At 43.2% G+C, this 14,763-nt stretch overlaps 3 protein-coding genes across 4 annotated transcripts in view; 2 read left to right on the forward strand and 1 right to left on the reverse strand.

Moving 5' to 3' along the window:
* The window catches only part of mnat1 (MNAT1 component of CDK activating kinase), a 29,924-nt gene extending 29,159 nt beyond the window's left edge, over positions 1–765 (forward strand). For both annotated transcript variants that reach the window (XM_058616137.1, XM_058616139.1), the window contains exon 9: positions 486–765. In XM_058616137.1, the coding sequence (XP_058472120.1) occupies positions 486–606 (121 nt within the window). In that variant the 3' untranslated portion in view covers positions 607–765. The remainder of the gene's footprint in view (positions 1–485) is intronic.
* A 6-nt stretch (positions 766–771) lies between these two features.
* On the reverse strand, positions 772–3,818 carry trmt5 (tRNA methyltransferase 5). Its single transcript, XM_058616135.1, has 5 exons — positions 3,721–3,818; positions 2,988–3,577; positions 1,858–1,982; positions 1,102–1,741; positions 772–996 (listed from the first exon to the last, which is right to left on the reverse strand). Exons 1-5 carry the CDS (start codon positions 3,726–3,728, stop codon positions 935–937), a joined length of 1,425 nt encoding a protein of 474 aa, XP_058472118.1. The 5' UTR covers positions 3,729–3,818; the 3' UTR covers positions 772–934.
* A 34-nt stretch (positions 3,819–3,852) lies between these two features.
* On the forward strand, positions 3,853–14,380 carry slc38a6 (solute carrier family 38 member 6). Its single transcript, XM_058616136.1, has 16 exons — positions 3,853–4,126; positions 6,161–6,291; positions 6,409–6,482; positions 7,160–7,212; positions 7,301–7,340; positions 9,218–9,296; positions 11,037–11,122; positions 11,194–11,252; positions 11,342–11,413; positions 11,830–11,886; positions 12,199–12,278; positions 12,858–12,958; positions 13,053–13,177; positions 13,358–13,502; positions 13,692–13,786; positions 13,882–14,380. Exons 1-16 carry the CDS (start codon positions 4,034–4,036, stop codon positions 13,954–13,956), a joined length of 1,365 nt encoding a protein of 454 aa, XP_058472119.1. The 5' UTR covers positions 3,853–4,033; the 3' UTR covers positions 13,957–14,380.
* The last annotated feature ends 383 nt before the right edge of the window (positions 14,381–14,763 follow it).

A 14,763-nucleotide genomic window follows, 5' to 3' on the forward strand; every position in this document is an offset into this window, starting at 1 on the left:
GCACCAATGTGAACAAACGGCCAATTTTTTACGCGATGGCAGACAACTGAGGAGGAAGGATTAAAGTGGCTGAGCAGGTTAGAGACGGAACAGTTCCAACCGTTCCATCTGTGCCCCCCAATGTGAAAATAAACACTGACTTTTGGCTTCTTTAGAACCTGAAAAGGGGCTTTGGCAGGATACATCTGTAAGCACTTAAAAAATAAAAGACACCTATAATACTTTAATAGAGTTGTGTTGGGGAGGCTTTTAGGCACAAGGTGTTCCAGCGTTAATGCGTGTACGTCTCTACGTCGATCTCATCAAAGAGCCAAGAGTGTTCCAGAGAGCCAGAAAAAACAACTTCAAGCGTGGATTTAATGAAGAATAAACGTACCGTCGCAGGGAACCACTTTTTGAAAGCAGCTCTCAAGCTGCCAGTGTGTCGCATTATTTACAAAATACCTCCCTCCTGTTACTGACCACGGCTCTCTGTGTGTTCTCAGGTATCTGAACCACGTGCGTGCCGCCATGCCTCAGGACACAGCTGGAGGATACTCCTCGGCGTTGGCGTGTCATCGGGCCATTCAGGATGCTTTCAGCGGGCTGTTTCCTCTGAAAGGCTAACAGTAGCTACTAGGTAGAAAGGGACTATAAATACTGCGCTGCTACGACTTTGAAGAGCTGCTGTGGTGGGTAGACGTGTTTGTTTTTTTGCTAATGTATATAAGTTTTTATATTTTGTGTTAATTTTATATTGAAATAAACCACAGGTTGAAAACAGTATTTGTGTCATTTTACAGGTTTATTTAAAAATGAGTGAACAAAATGATATGAACAGAGGGAGATAAAGGATTTAACCAAAGTTTGCTTCTTGCCATAATTTCCGAACTCGTGCGATATTCCTATTTTTGATTTTTTTTTTAACGAACGCTTCCAACTAAAATAGTACATGTTATGTTGAATCTGTGGTTTCTTCACACTTCTGTCTCTTTGGGACTGGTTCTCCTGAAGACTCTGTGGAGACACACAGAAAAACACAACATTTGAAGGTAAACAAAGGAGAATAACCACTGAGTTGTAAAATAAATATTTTCAAATTCAAATTAATCGAATCCTCACCTGTTTGTTCGCTGCTGCTGCCAAAGAGGACCTCTTTAGGGAGTGTAAACCTCACACACATCATGTCCTTGTTGGGCGCTACATTACGCACAAAATGCACAGAGCATCTGTTCTCCAGGGAGAATCCGAGGCTGTGCGACGCCCTCCTCACCACATCTGTCTCGGGGTCGTCGTCTTTCGAGAAGCCGTAGCAGTAAACTGTGGGTAGAGGGTCATCGCAGGGAGCCTGCTCCTGCAGGAGACCTCGAAATGCATCCAGAAACTCCAAAGCCAAGGCGGGCAAGTTCATCACCACGTGAACGCTGCCTTTTCCTTTCAACAGCGCAGGCAGCTCCTGCTTCACAGGTCCCTGTATGAAAGCCCTGCCGTCCAAGTTGAACGTCTGGACGTTGCTCTCCACCTTGTTGAGTTTGCGGTTGTGCTGCAGCCATCGGTGCGACTCCGGGTTGAGATCGTTGGCGAACACGCTGGCGCCCGAGCGCGCGGCGGGGATGGCAAAGGGTCCCACGCCGGCGAACACGTCGAAGACCGCGTCGCCGCGCTTGACGAGCCCCGCCACGCGCTGGTGCTCGGTGCTCAGCCGGGAGTTCCAGTACACGCGGGAGAAGTCAAACTCGTAGGTCACCCCGTTTTCTTTCACCTGCAACACACAGATCAACGACATGAGCATCAAAAAGTGTTCGAATTACATTAAATAATAACGGAGATGGGAAATGTGTGTACAAATAACGTCAGATTATTTGTTCTATTACTTACTTTGGCAACCATGTTCTCCTCTCCGGCCAGCACCTCCATCTTAAAGTTGCGGTACGTTGAGTCAATTGTGTTTGTCTTATTGACCACACAGGTCACACTGGGGTTTTTGTCCATGATAACTTGACCTACAAAAAAGAAGCATCACACTTGTTGAGGCAAAGAGTTTGACGCCCTAAACCAGCTCTGCTTAGTGTCTCTAATCCACATATCATCGCCAGCCTCACTAATGTCTTGTGTCCGATTTAAACTAATCCACTTATGCTTCTCATTGCATCTTCACCGTATCCATCACTCCTGACTTCCTCATAATAATAATACCACAGTTTCTATTAGCACCCGATCATAAGCTTTCTCTCAGTTCACAAAGACACAGCACAACTCCTCCTCTATATTTCTCCATCAACACTCTCAAAGGAAAACATTGCATCTGTGGTATTCTTACAGTTCTGCAGCTCACTGATCTTCACTTCTCTTTCCCATGTCATCAAGGTGTGACTGATCAACTTTATACCTCTGTAATTAATACTGCAGTTCTGCACATCACCCTTGTTCTTGAAAATTGGCACTTCTCCATTCCACAGGCATTTTCTCACTCTCCAGGATTGTGTCACACAATCTGATCCAAGACGTCTCCATAACTCCACAGGTATGTCATCTGCACCAACCACCTTCCCGCTCATGTTCAATACAATGTATTGTTACTATTTTTTCATTTTATCTTATTTTTATAACTTTTAAAAATGTATATTTTCATTTCTACACAAATAAATGAAGTTTAAACTCTTAAAAATATTTTTCTATAAGTTAATTAAGATGTTATTGCGACCAAACGCAGGAATATATTTTTTACTACAGTATGTGAAGGCAACATTTTCAAGTTAAAACGGGTGGATAATTAGCCAATTCCAGCTTTTATGATCTTAGTTGATACATATTCTTGCCATAAATCTACTCATGACATCAAACGTTAAACATCTTCATCAACAGACTTCAGAAGAACGCGTTCAGTGGTCACTTTTTGCACAAGCAGTTTCACAGACGATGAAAAAGGAATAGATTGCACATCAGTCTAACACTGTCACCTTCAAATGAGTGAGAATATCACCCATTATTAAACGTGTGCATCTCACCTATGAGGTTCTTGTATGGGAGCTGGTGTTCCCTCAGGTTCATGTGTGCGATGTGTCCCACCCGGCTGAACCCAGAGGTCACATCCTGGCCCTGAGGCAGCACAGCCTCCAGCACTTCTTCACTCTTCAGGTTGCCGTAGGTCAGCTGCAGCTCATGAGACACAAGCTCGTCATCAACGCCAAAAGCCCTCAGAGCCTCAGCCTCAGCCTCAGAGAAGGAGTTTTTTGAGGAAACTCTGTGAGGGTCCAACAGGAATAGACGAAAGTCTTCACTGTCTTCTGTATCTTGCACCACTCTGGACAATCCTGGGCGCTGAAGGGCGCACTTTTTCAGGCTCTTAATCACTTTGTTCAAGACCCTGGTGGGCACCCGTAGAGCTGGGACAGAAATGCTTTGTGTGAAGGCCTCTTTGTCCAGCGAGGTCATACCTCGAACCCCTGGAGGCGGCTGGTAAAGTTTTGGCTCCATAATGGGCTTCAAAACAGAGTCAGGACAGACGGAGGCTGCAGAACACAGGCTCCGGCGCGCAGCAGCAGCAGGTTTTAGGTTTCTCAGAGTGTGTGCAGATGATAAGACTCTGACGAGGAGCCTGAAATAGAAGCGGAAATGTGGAACAAACACATCTGAACTGCAAAGCAAACGTTAGCTTTAACACATAACTAACAACACGACGCTCAAAAAGTCACAACCATGCTCTAATTATCGATAAAAATGCACAATTTCAGCTCAGACCTTGACATCCTCCGTTTTCAACAGGCACGCTTGAATTGCGTCATCAGTGCTGGACCACATGTGATTGGTCAGAGGAGGGCACCGCTCATTCCTGATTGGACGCTCTTCTCTCTGACGTTCTCATGCGACGGAAGTGGGAGGCACGTGACGTGGTGGGCAGTCAACAACAACAACAGTGAGCGGCGAATGAGTTTTCCAGAGTGGATTAAACCGTGATTTGACGTGAAGTGGAGCAGCTGAAAGTGGCGACACGGAGCACCGAGTGTTCGTTTACTGTAGTTAGTTCACGGTGTTGAGTTTCCCCGAGTAGAAAATGAGTGTTAATAGAAATGGACGCCCAGCTTCATACAGCGAGTACACCGCCGTGGACAGAGAAGACAGTGAAACTTCTCCTTTACTGTCAAATGTAAGTGTAAAAACGTCACTGTCTCTCGTGTTACACTCAATTAATTGTGCTTCAGTCTGAGTTGATGGAGTTTGTATGTATTTATGTTACAATAGTTTCTCTCTGGTGTTCCACCTTAACGACGTCGACAGCATTTAAAGGATTATTTCGTTCCCCACAGTCTCTATAACAACGACAATAGAAAAACTAAAACAAATTAATAGCAATTATAGACATAAAGACATTAGTTCCATTGTTTAAAAAAAAAAATAATAATATTAATGATTTATAAAGCACTTTACATTTGTAAACAAGTCTTAAAAGTGCTAATGAAAGTGGGAACGTAACTGGTCACAAACATATTATGACTAGCACTTGTCTGTCTTGAAAGGATCTTGGTTTTGAATGCACCAATGTCAATTATGTGTCATTTGTTTCCTCCACATTTAGGATAATTCCAGTTTCTCCAGCCTAGCACTTTAAAAAAAAAAAACAAAAAAAGTATTTTAAAAACACATGCTACTAGTATAATGACAGACGTGTATTGTTTAGTCAAGTGGGAAAAAAAACACTTTGAAGTAGATATGTCCTGACTTTTACACCAGTTAACTCATCGTGATTATTATAGGATTAAATCTGTGGTTCTCGAGGGAGCGCTACAGAGTCTACCTTATACACTTTTGTATGAACTCACCCAGTCTTACTTGTAGTTGTGCTTGTGCAACATAAACTCTTCGTAAGGCTGTTAACTTTAATATAGAAGGCGTAACTTTATGTTCTATTTCATAAGTAGTTATTGTCTTATATCTGGTTGAAAGTGACAGTTTTTCTATGGGTGATGTATGTGTGAACTCTCAATATTTGTCAACGGTTTGAAGTCTTCTCTCATTTTTATGTTGAAGAGAGTTGATAAATCAGAAGCAGAAAGATGTAGATTAATTTAGTAGTTTTGTAGGATTCATAATAATCCAAATTTATAATATTTATCATTGTAATTATTAGTTAACAGTCCTTAAACCCGTTTATCTGACATGGGGGAGATGGAAGCATTGTAACATGTCCACTCACTTAATTAAACCAATCATGATAGTACTATCTTTGTTATGGGTAAACTCATTGATTCACTCAGCATTGTGCTGAGCATGATGGGAAAAAACGGAGGCCCTCAGCAGGAATACAGTTAATATATCACTTCTTATCTTTTCATTTTAGCACGTTTATGAACATCAACATATAAACATGAAAGATTATAGACATTGGCACATTTATTTCAGTAGCCCCACACTGGACTAAAACCAGAAAAATATGTAAACATGACAATAACAACAAATAAGTAGAAGCAGACAGACTGTGTTCCAGTTAGTGGAGACGGGTGATGAAGAATATAAAATATGCCATGTTCTGAGGCAAACCAGGAAGTAGGGACCTCAAGATTCAGGTTTCAAGGTGATTAAGGGACCAACATGTAAAATACGCATAGATTTTTAAAGAGTTTGAGATAAATTTATTTTAAAAGCCACACGTCAGTGAAATATGTATTTAACATTTTATTTTTATTTTTTTTATTTGTCTTTATTCATATGCTGCAGTCTGTCTATGTATTTCTGGTGTCATAGTTTACTTCCAGTCTTTCAGTACTGTAGGCTCGGGGTGAATCAGATTCAGCAGCTCGCAGGTCAATTTTGAGCTTGTTGTGACACTGACACCAGAGTTGCTACTCATTCTCTCCAGGATATCCCCTATTAAAGAGGTCAGGCAGTTTGGGCAGCTCCCCTTATCCTGAGCTCAGGCAGCTGTCCCACACACAGCCAGCCGCTCAAATCCCAGCCCATCCATTCCCATTTCCATCCCCTGATCCTACATGCCACTGCAGTGTTGTTTTATGACATCCATCATCAGGACAGGCCAGTTGTTGTTAATACTGTACCACTAAAGCTCTTACAGAAATAATCCGATTTCTTCTGCTCTCCTTTATCTTCACCCTCACTGTTTAACTTTGTTATCTTTCTACCATTTCTCCTTTCTTTTCTTTTTTCTTTTTTTTTACATTTGCAGACATCAGGACAGACCAGGGACAAAGGAGCTTCCTTCACGTCCTCCGTGTTTAACCTGATGAATGCCATCATGGGCAGTGGTATACTGGGTCTGGCTTATGCCATGGCGAGCACTGGTATATTTGGTTTCTGGTGAGAATGCACTCGTCACGCCTTCCACAATGGAGTTGTTTAAATATCCAAGTCGCTTTCCAAATGTTTTGACATATTCAGCCACTGATCTCGCTCCAATCTGCCTTTCATCACTAGTATTCTGTTGATACTGGTGTCCAGCCTGGCAGCGTACTCTGTACACCTCCTCCTGAAGCTATGTGACCAAACAGGTGAGAGACTATCAATGGACACACAGTCTAACTTTAGATGAGCTTTGTCCATAAGGTGTCAGCCAGATGTTTAAATCCACACCCTGAACCACCGCCCTTTCTTCACTCATGATTAACTCAGGGCTACATGCTTTGTCGTCTGTTTTAAGACCTATATTCCTCTCTTTTTGTTTTTCCTCCTATTTGATTCAGGTGGCAGTAATGCCTGATAATGAGCCAAGACAGGAGATTAAAAGAGATTATAATGGAATGTGTGAACTACTAATCATCGCCCAGTTTCTGTTGAGAATGTGATGTTAGGCTAATCTCTTTCTATTCTTTTTAAATGGGTGATTATAGTACGGCTCATTAACCGCATTTACATGAATATCCAGATATGAACCTGATTATGGCAATAGTTTGATCAGATACCGCTATGTGAACATAATGTTATGATTGCCTTCACCACACTTAGCCTGTACTCAGAATGACAAGTAATCAGATTAAGACTTTTCTAATGTTAGTTACATTATTTAGACCTCTTAATCAGATTATAGTACCATATTGGAGGTTTTACAGCAAAGGACTGAGGATTGAGTTGTGAGTTATAATCAGACTGAGCTCTGAAACATGTAAACAGGAATATGCATGGGATTATTACTCTAATTGGTTCATTGTCATTGATTTGACTCTCATAGGCATCAATTCATATGAAGATCTTGGAGGGAAAGCCTTGCAAAAACCAGGAAAGGTAAGTGTCGCCTTGTGGATGACAATGAAATTCATGCACGTGTATATTTCACAAATACGCACACTAACCTTTTTGAAATTCTTCTCAGTTTCTCGTTGGCATCGCTATTCTCGTTCAAAATATGGGTGGTAAGTCTGCTTTCATTTTACACTTTGGACTGTGAGCGAGTGCCGTGAGCCCAGTTCTTGTCAGTTCATTGTGGAGGTAGATAGTGCCTCCTACTGGACATCTGAGTTTTACTACTCCCCGCTTCCTGTAAGGCCACTATCCTGGCTTCCCTGATAACCTTTGACTCTGTCGCTGCTGTCCTCAAAGACCCCTCCCCTGGGCCTGAAACCTGACTTTGTGTCTAATTGATCAGTGATGGTAAAAACCCCTGAGTGTTGAGTAGCCTAATGGGACTCTTCCATTTATTCCCCCCCCCCCCTCACTTCGCTCCACTGCCATCTCTAGCTGTGCCTCGGCCACAAGCGGCGGAGGACGGAGGTGGGTGAGCTCCTCTGCAGTCATTAGTGGCGCGGCTGAGTGGATTATTGCCAGGCCCTCTGGTATGTCTGTGGTTTTCCCAGCATGGGGCAGTATGTGTGAGATTGTGAGAGCCGGCACTCAAGCACGCATCTGTCTACACCCCGTGCCTCTTTTATAAGAGTGCAATTAGTCTCACTCTGAGTAAACATTCATCTGCACTGCCAAAGGCTGATGGGCCAATTGACCTTAATTACTGACCAGCCCAGAGCTCTCACAGCCTACCTCTCCCTTCACTCATAATGAAATGAAAGTGGCTCTGGCTTCTGTTGAATACACACACACACTCACTGCTTTGTGACCACACACACAAGGTCTGCAGCAATTTTACATGAATGCTTATTATCAGAACATGTTTTCTTACCACTTGACCAATAATAATCCCCTTTTCTTCACTCAAGGGCCTTTTTTTTGTTTGTTTGTTTGTTTAGAGATGTAAGTATCATCCTTTCGGGGATTTCTCGTAAAAGTGTTATTGAATTAAAGTTAACCAAATGCCTGAAACCCAGCCCTTGTGTCCATGTTTCCCATTTGTGTTGTTAAAAAGACGTTTAGTTTACTCGTCGGATGAACTTTTGCAGTGAGACGTTTTGTCTGAAATTCGAAAGCAACCGTCGCCTCATTATAACCCATTATTGGCAGAGTTTGCCGCTCATAAACGTCATTGAGTATTCTCAGAGCGAGTGTCCCTGTGTCTGTGTGGGCCGACGGACTGTTGGAGGAATTCTCTTCTATAAACAAATACAGGATCTAAGGGATTATGGGCTCGGCTTATTAAATGGCGAGCGCAAGACCTGCCCCAGGGGCAGTAAGGTCCCAGTTAACTCTGGCTATGCCTGGCTTCACAAATTTAAATCCCTTAACATTATCTCCCTTTATGAGTGACCACACACGGGAACTGAATCCCTGTTTTGGAGCAAACATATCCTCTTTTCCCGGTACAGTCTCCATCTTCCGTTTTCCCTTTTCGTCTCATGTTTTTGGAGGCTTGATGTGACCTCGGCGGCTCCGCGAGTGTTCAGGGGGGGGAAGTACGTTGGAACCCATCAAATTCAGATAATATCCTGTTTCCTAGTGAGGGCTGAGTAGGGTTAGAAATACCTGGATTAGCGTCAGAGATCATTATTGTTAGCATTCCTCCATCCTGGCTGCAGCTCCCGGTCTCCAGCAACTGGAAGAGCTGCATAATGTCTGTTCCTCTGTACCAAGGGCTTTGCTGATGATCCCTCTGAGCTGCCTGCCCCACCCATCTGCATTAACTCAGAGCCACGGTGCAACCCCTCCACCCCTGCTTTCTATTTCCTTGTGGTGGACACACACCGTCCGCACACAGCAGCGTAGGATGATCGCTCGTAGCAGCACAATCACAAACACGGCAGTCGACTTGATTTATTAGAGTGTGTGCAGTTTAGATTTCTTTTTAAATGTGAAAAACACATGTACTGAACCTCTCTTCTCCCTCTCTCTCTCCCCCTCCCAGCAATGGCATCCTATCTGTTCATCTTGAAGTCAGAGCTTCCTGCGGCCGTAAGCAGCCTCCTGGGCCCAGACAACACAGCGTAGGTGTAAAGCTCCGTCCGTGAGCTCCATCACAAACACATTTAGTTTCTGCGTTTGCTCCTCCTTCTTAAACGAGCCGCATTAAGATAACGAATGATGTCGTAGATCACGTTGGAGCCAAAGTTTACGCTTCTGCGCAAAAGCTACACCAACTGGAATGAGCCCGGGGGCAATAAGAATGTATGAATAATGTGGCTGGAAGAAGATTGTTCATCAAACCGCGGCGCACTACGCACACGTGTGTCTGTGAGCAATTGAGGGGGGGGGGCGGGAAACTTGTGCTGTATAGCATGAAACATGCCCAGAGGAAATGTGTTTATGACACGGAGCCATTCATCACCCTTCAGCAGCGGACGCCCGTGTCTTTCATTGGCCTTGCGAGGACGAGCCCTCCGAAGCCAAGTCGCCGGCCAAGAATGTAACTATCACTTTATTATTGGCCACACTGGTTTAAGCGAGAGTTGTAGCCGGCCTCTCGGCCCGATCCGTCAACATCTGACTCTTCCACACACACAGCTGCTTTGTATTAGTGCTCTCCTTTCACCCCCCGCCCCCCCCCAAATCTCTCGCACATGTTCCCCCGGAATCAGACTGATACAAGGGGATATCAGTTTTGCCATTCTAATTGCAGCTCACTGCTGAGGGGAAACACGACGTTGCTGTTAATGAGCAGATTTGGGATGTGAACAGACAAACAAGTCCCCCCCCCCCCCCCGAAAATAAACAAGTTGCCTGCTATTAAGAAGCTTTTCTTTATTGTGACTAAGTTTCTCCAATTGTGTTTAAGTTAACGTTCAAGGCCGGAGATGTGGACCGCTGTGGCTTTACGCTGATCTTGAGGACTGTGAGGACGATTGCCTCGTTGGCACTACGACCTTAACTGAGCCGCTTTTCCTGCGTCTTGTTATGCCGTGAAATGTTACACATTTCATGGGTCTTTTGGGCATCCTGTGCCTTTGCATTGAGCCTCAAGGCTTCTGAAAATGGACCCTAATGACAGTCGATGTTGTTGTTTTTTTCGTAAAAGCAGAGAAGGCTGGTTAGTGAGGCCGCGGACGAACGCTTCGGCTAAACTTAGGCTGGAGTAGAAGCGATTGGAGGTCAGAGCCGAAAGGTCTCTCACCGAGAGCGGTGTAGACGCAGAGACGAATCCATCAGCGCCTATGGAAGCGCCGCAGCTGTGAAACTGCCAAACAAGGGTCAGTGGGTGTTGATGTGGTCAGAGCAGGTGCTGCTGACTGTGGAAGCCCCATAAAGAGTTGTGGAGCCAGTCCCTCGTGACCCCCCGCGCTGCCGTCCCAACACACAGCAGCACCCTTCCCCAACCCGACCCCAACCCCTGACTGAGCCAGCATGCCTTTCACATGTGTCACCTCCATCACTGCCCCTCCTCCTCCTCCTCCTCCTCCTCCTAGAGCTCCTCAATCCTGAGTAAACCGTCAAGGCTATCCCTGAGCTAAGGAAAATATTTTCCCTCTTCTGCAAAAATCCGGCAAGTGAAATGTGGTCTCATCTGACGTTTGCATGTGAATTACATAATTGTTATGGTTCGCAAGAGCTCAAGCCTCTTAATTCGTACCACATGACGAATCTGTCGCTCTTTATTTGAGCACAAAATGGAGACAAATTTCCAGAGCTCGTCCACTTTCAGGCACCAAAGATTCATCTCTTGTCATCCCTGACATTTTTCACATGCATAGTTTTTTTTAAATGATTTATGTCCTCTCCTTGTTTTCCAGAAACACCTGGTATGAAGACGGCAGGATGCTTCTGATCGTAGTCACAATCTGCGTTGTTTTACCGTTGTCCATATTGCCAAGAATCGGTAGGTGTATGAAATGCCGCTCGGCCTAAAATCAAACGCTCGATTCTCACCAGATGTCTCTTACATCGCAGGCTTCCTGGGGTACACCAGTAGCATCGCTTTCTTCTTCATGCTGTACTTCACAGTTGTGGTGAGTCTTAATTGCCCCTCCCCCTCCAAAAATGACATCTTTTGTCTTCACATCACCTCTTCTCCTCCACTGTGTCGTCTCGTTCCCAGGTTGTGGTCAAGAAGTGGTCCATCCCCTGCCCGCTGCCTCACAACGTGACTCTGCTTTCAGGAGCCTCCCAGGTGACAACAATCCCCCCCTCCCCCCTTTTCCTCCTGTGCTTATTCATAAGATTCCAATGTCACGGCCAAAGGATTAGAAGGGGGGAAAAACCAAGAGGATTGAGTTCACTGATTGGGTCAGCTCCGGCTGATGAGGACCAGAGAAGCTCGTAGAGCACTGTTTAGGATGAATGGTGCCAGTCCTGAGGGGGAAGGAAGTCCGGGTGACCTTGTCTGAGCCTGGAAGTGAACTCTGACCTGTAGAAATGATGCAGACCATGCTCTACCCTCAGTCCTGGCATCAGCTAATTGTTTTCATTTGGAATGGGGTGGAATTTCGGCCGCACACTCTCCTCCCGTTCGCGGCAGCTCGACAGGGGACGTCTCCTCGTCTTTTACAAAGAACTCACTCCACTCTTCTCGCTTTGTTTCTCCAGGTATCGAATTCCACTGACGCAGAGTGCACGCCCAAACTCTTTGTCATCTCCAGCGAGGTATGTATATAAAGATGGTGGGTGTGCGGCGCGGGGGGGGGGGGAGCAGTGACGAGCTTCAGTCCGCACCACTTATTTAAAAACGTGTAAAAGGGACCTAAGTTCACGGCGCAGCTGGCCGTCACATGTGTGCTACACAGAAAAACTTCCCCATATACATGTGGTATGCACATTCACACTTGTTCAGACCCAGCTTGATGCCGCTTTGAGACCAGAATCCTCCGAATGTTCCGGTTTTTCAGCTCGCACGTTGAAACCCGGCTGCGATGGCGACTATGCAAACCCCTCACCTGTGTCCTCTGTGTGTCGCAGAGTGCCTACGCCATCCCCACCATGGCCTTCTCCTTTCTGTGCCACACCGCTATCCTGCCCATCTACTGTGAACTGGACCGGTTGGTTCATTTAATTATATACATTATATTACATCAAATTTGCTATATATGTATATATATATATATATATATATATATATATATATATATATATATATATATATATATATATATATATACATATATATGTGTATATATATATATGTATATATATATATTTTATCAAATTTGCTATATATATGTGTATATATATATATATATATACACACATATATGTGTATATATGTATATATATGTATATATATATATATATATATACATATATATGTGTATATATATATATATATATATTTTATCAAATTTGCTATATATATGTGTGTATATATATATATATATACATATATACATATATACATATATATATATTTATATATACATATATACATATATATGTATATATATATATTTTATCAAATTTGCTATATATATGTGTGTATATATATATATATACACACATATATGTGTATATATGTATATATATATGTGTGTATATATATAATATATATATATACATATATATATATATTATATCAAATTTGCTATAATGACGTGCATTTAACATCTCCTTGTGCTTTTCAGGCCGACTAAGGCCCGGATGCAGAACATCACAAACGTCAGTATCGGCTTAAGCTTCCTGCTTTACCTCATTTCCGCGCTGTTTGGCTACCTCACCTTCTACGGTACACCTGAATAAAAAAAAAGACAATGACTGCAGCTTCTCCTTAAAAAAAAACCCGTGTCCTCACTCGCTTGCCTGCTGCTTCCTGCTCACAGCTCAGGTGAACTCGGAGCTGTTGCTCGGCTACGACGCGTTCATGCCGCGGGACGTCATGGTGATGCTGGTCCGGCTGGCCATCCTCCTCTCCGTGCTGCTGACCGTACCTCTGATTCATTTCCCTGTAAGTAGAGCGCCGCAGTCTCTGTCTCTATCCACTTATTTGTTATTTATAAAGCTGTGTTTTTAGCAAATCTGTCATTTTAAAGCTATAAAATATACATTTTTGGCTATTTTGAGATCGTTATGACCCAAATGTTCAGGGATATATGTCTCAAGATGGATTGTTGTGTGTGTGCTCCAGGCCCGTAAGGCTGTGATCTTGCTGATCCGCGGAAGTCGTCCTTTCTCCTGGCCGATCCACATCATCACAACCCTAAGCATCCTGGGCGTGGTGCTGATCCTGGCCATCTTTGTCCCCGATATCAGAAACGTGTTTGGAATAGTGGGTACGTTGTATGATTCCCACCGCGGTTTCCTGTGAGTGTCTCTGTGTGACTGTAAAAGCAGCCAAACATTCCCCAGTTATTGATCACGCGGGCTGAAATCACAGTATTTGCTCATATATTATGAATGATACAGCCCTGCGTGTAGTCAGTGCAAGTCAAAGGCTTTTTTTTTTTTTTTTTCTTCCTTAGGATCAACAACATCCACCTGCCTGATGTTTATTTTCCCGAGCATCTTCTACCTCAAGATTGGCACACAAACCCGCGGATCCTTTGACTCCGTCGGGGTAGATACACACGACACAGCTGCACAAATACACGCGCAGACTAAACCGTTTATATTTATTATCCGCAATGTGTTTTTTTTGTTGTTTGTTTCCAGGCCATTCTGTTGATCATCTTTGGAGTCATCATGGGAGTCGCCAGCCTCTCTTTCATCTTCATGACATGGTTATAGAGCTCGTAACCCTCGGCCTCAAAATCAAGCACATGAGCAGAGGAAAGAGAACTGAGTACTGGAGAGTTAAAAAAAAAAAGAAAAAGGGAACTGTTTGCGACTTGTCAGCATTACCTCAAGCAAAAATATCTATTGGACAAGTTGTTCTCAACAATGGACGCGTGTTTTTGTACTTTTGAACTCAAAGACATTAAGCAAACCAAGTGCACATGGACCAAAATAGACCAAAGGTGTTTTTTTTATGATCTACTCACTAATTTTTACAGGTCTCACACCCGAGTCAGGTTACTCTTTTTGTGTTTAATCCGCCTTCACAAACAGTGTGTGAGGCTTTTGTCACTTTAAATTCACTCCGTGTCCTTTTTTATGTCTATTTTCACCTTCTGACGACCGTCGTGTTGTTGTCTGTGGATGATCGTGCACCTCATGTCTTTTTTACACATTTTTGCACAACTTTATTACTAATTTACTTTCCCCCCGAATGTATCTGATTGATTGATTTTTTTTTAAATTCATTTTATTGTTTTTGATTGTTTCTTTTATGCCTTCTAATTTTTAATCAGTGTATCGATTTGCCACATACGGAAGATATTAAGAGTATTAGGGCCACATGTAAAACAAGCTTTTGAAAGAAAGAAAAAAAAAAATTTATATTTATTATGAGATTAAATCCTAACTTCTGAGATTAAAGTCATAATTTCTGAGATTAAAATCCTAATTACTGAGATTAAAGTCATAATTTCTGAGATTACAATCCTAATTTCTGAGATTAGTCAGAATTCAGAAAGTCGTTATTCTGAGATTAAA

Source organism: Solea solea, chromosome 18, assembly GCF_958295425.1.
Source record: "Solea solea chromosome 18, fSolSol10.1, whole genome shotgun sequence".
In the NCBI taxonomy this organism is placed as follows: domain Eukaryota; kingdom Metazoa; phylum Chordata; class Actinopteri; order Pleuronectiformes; family Soleidae; genus Solea; species Solea solea.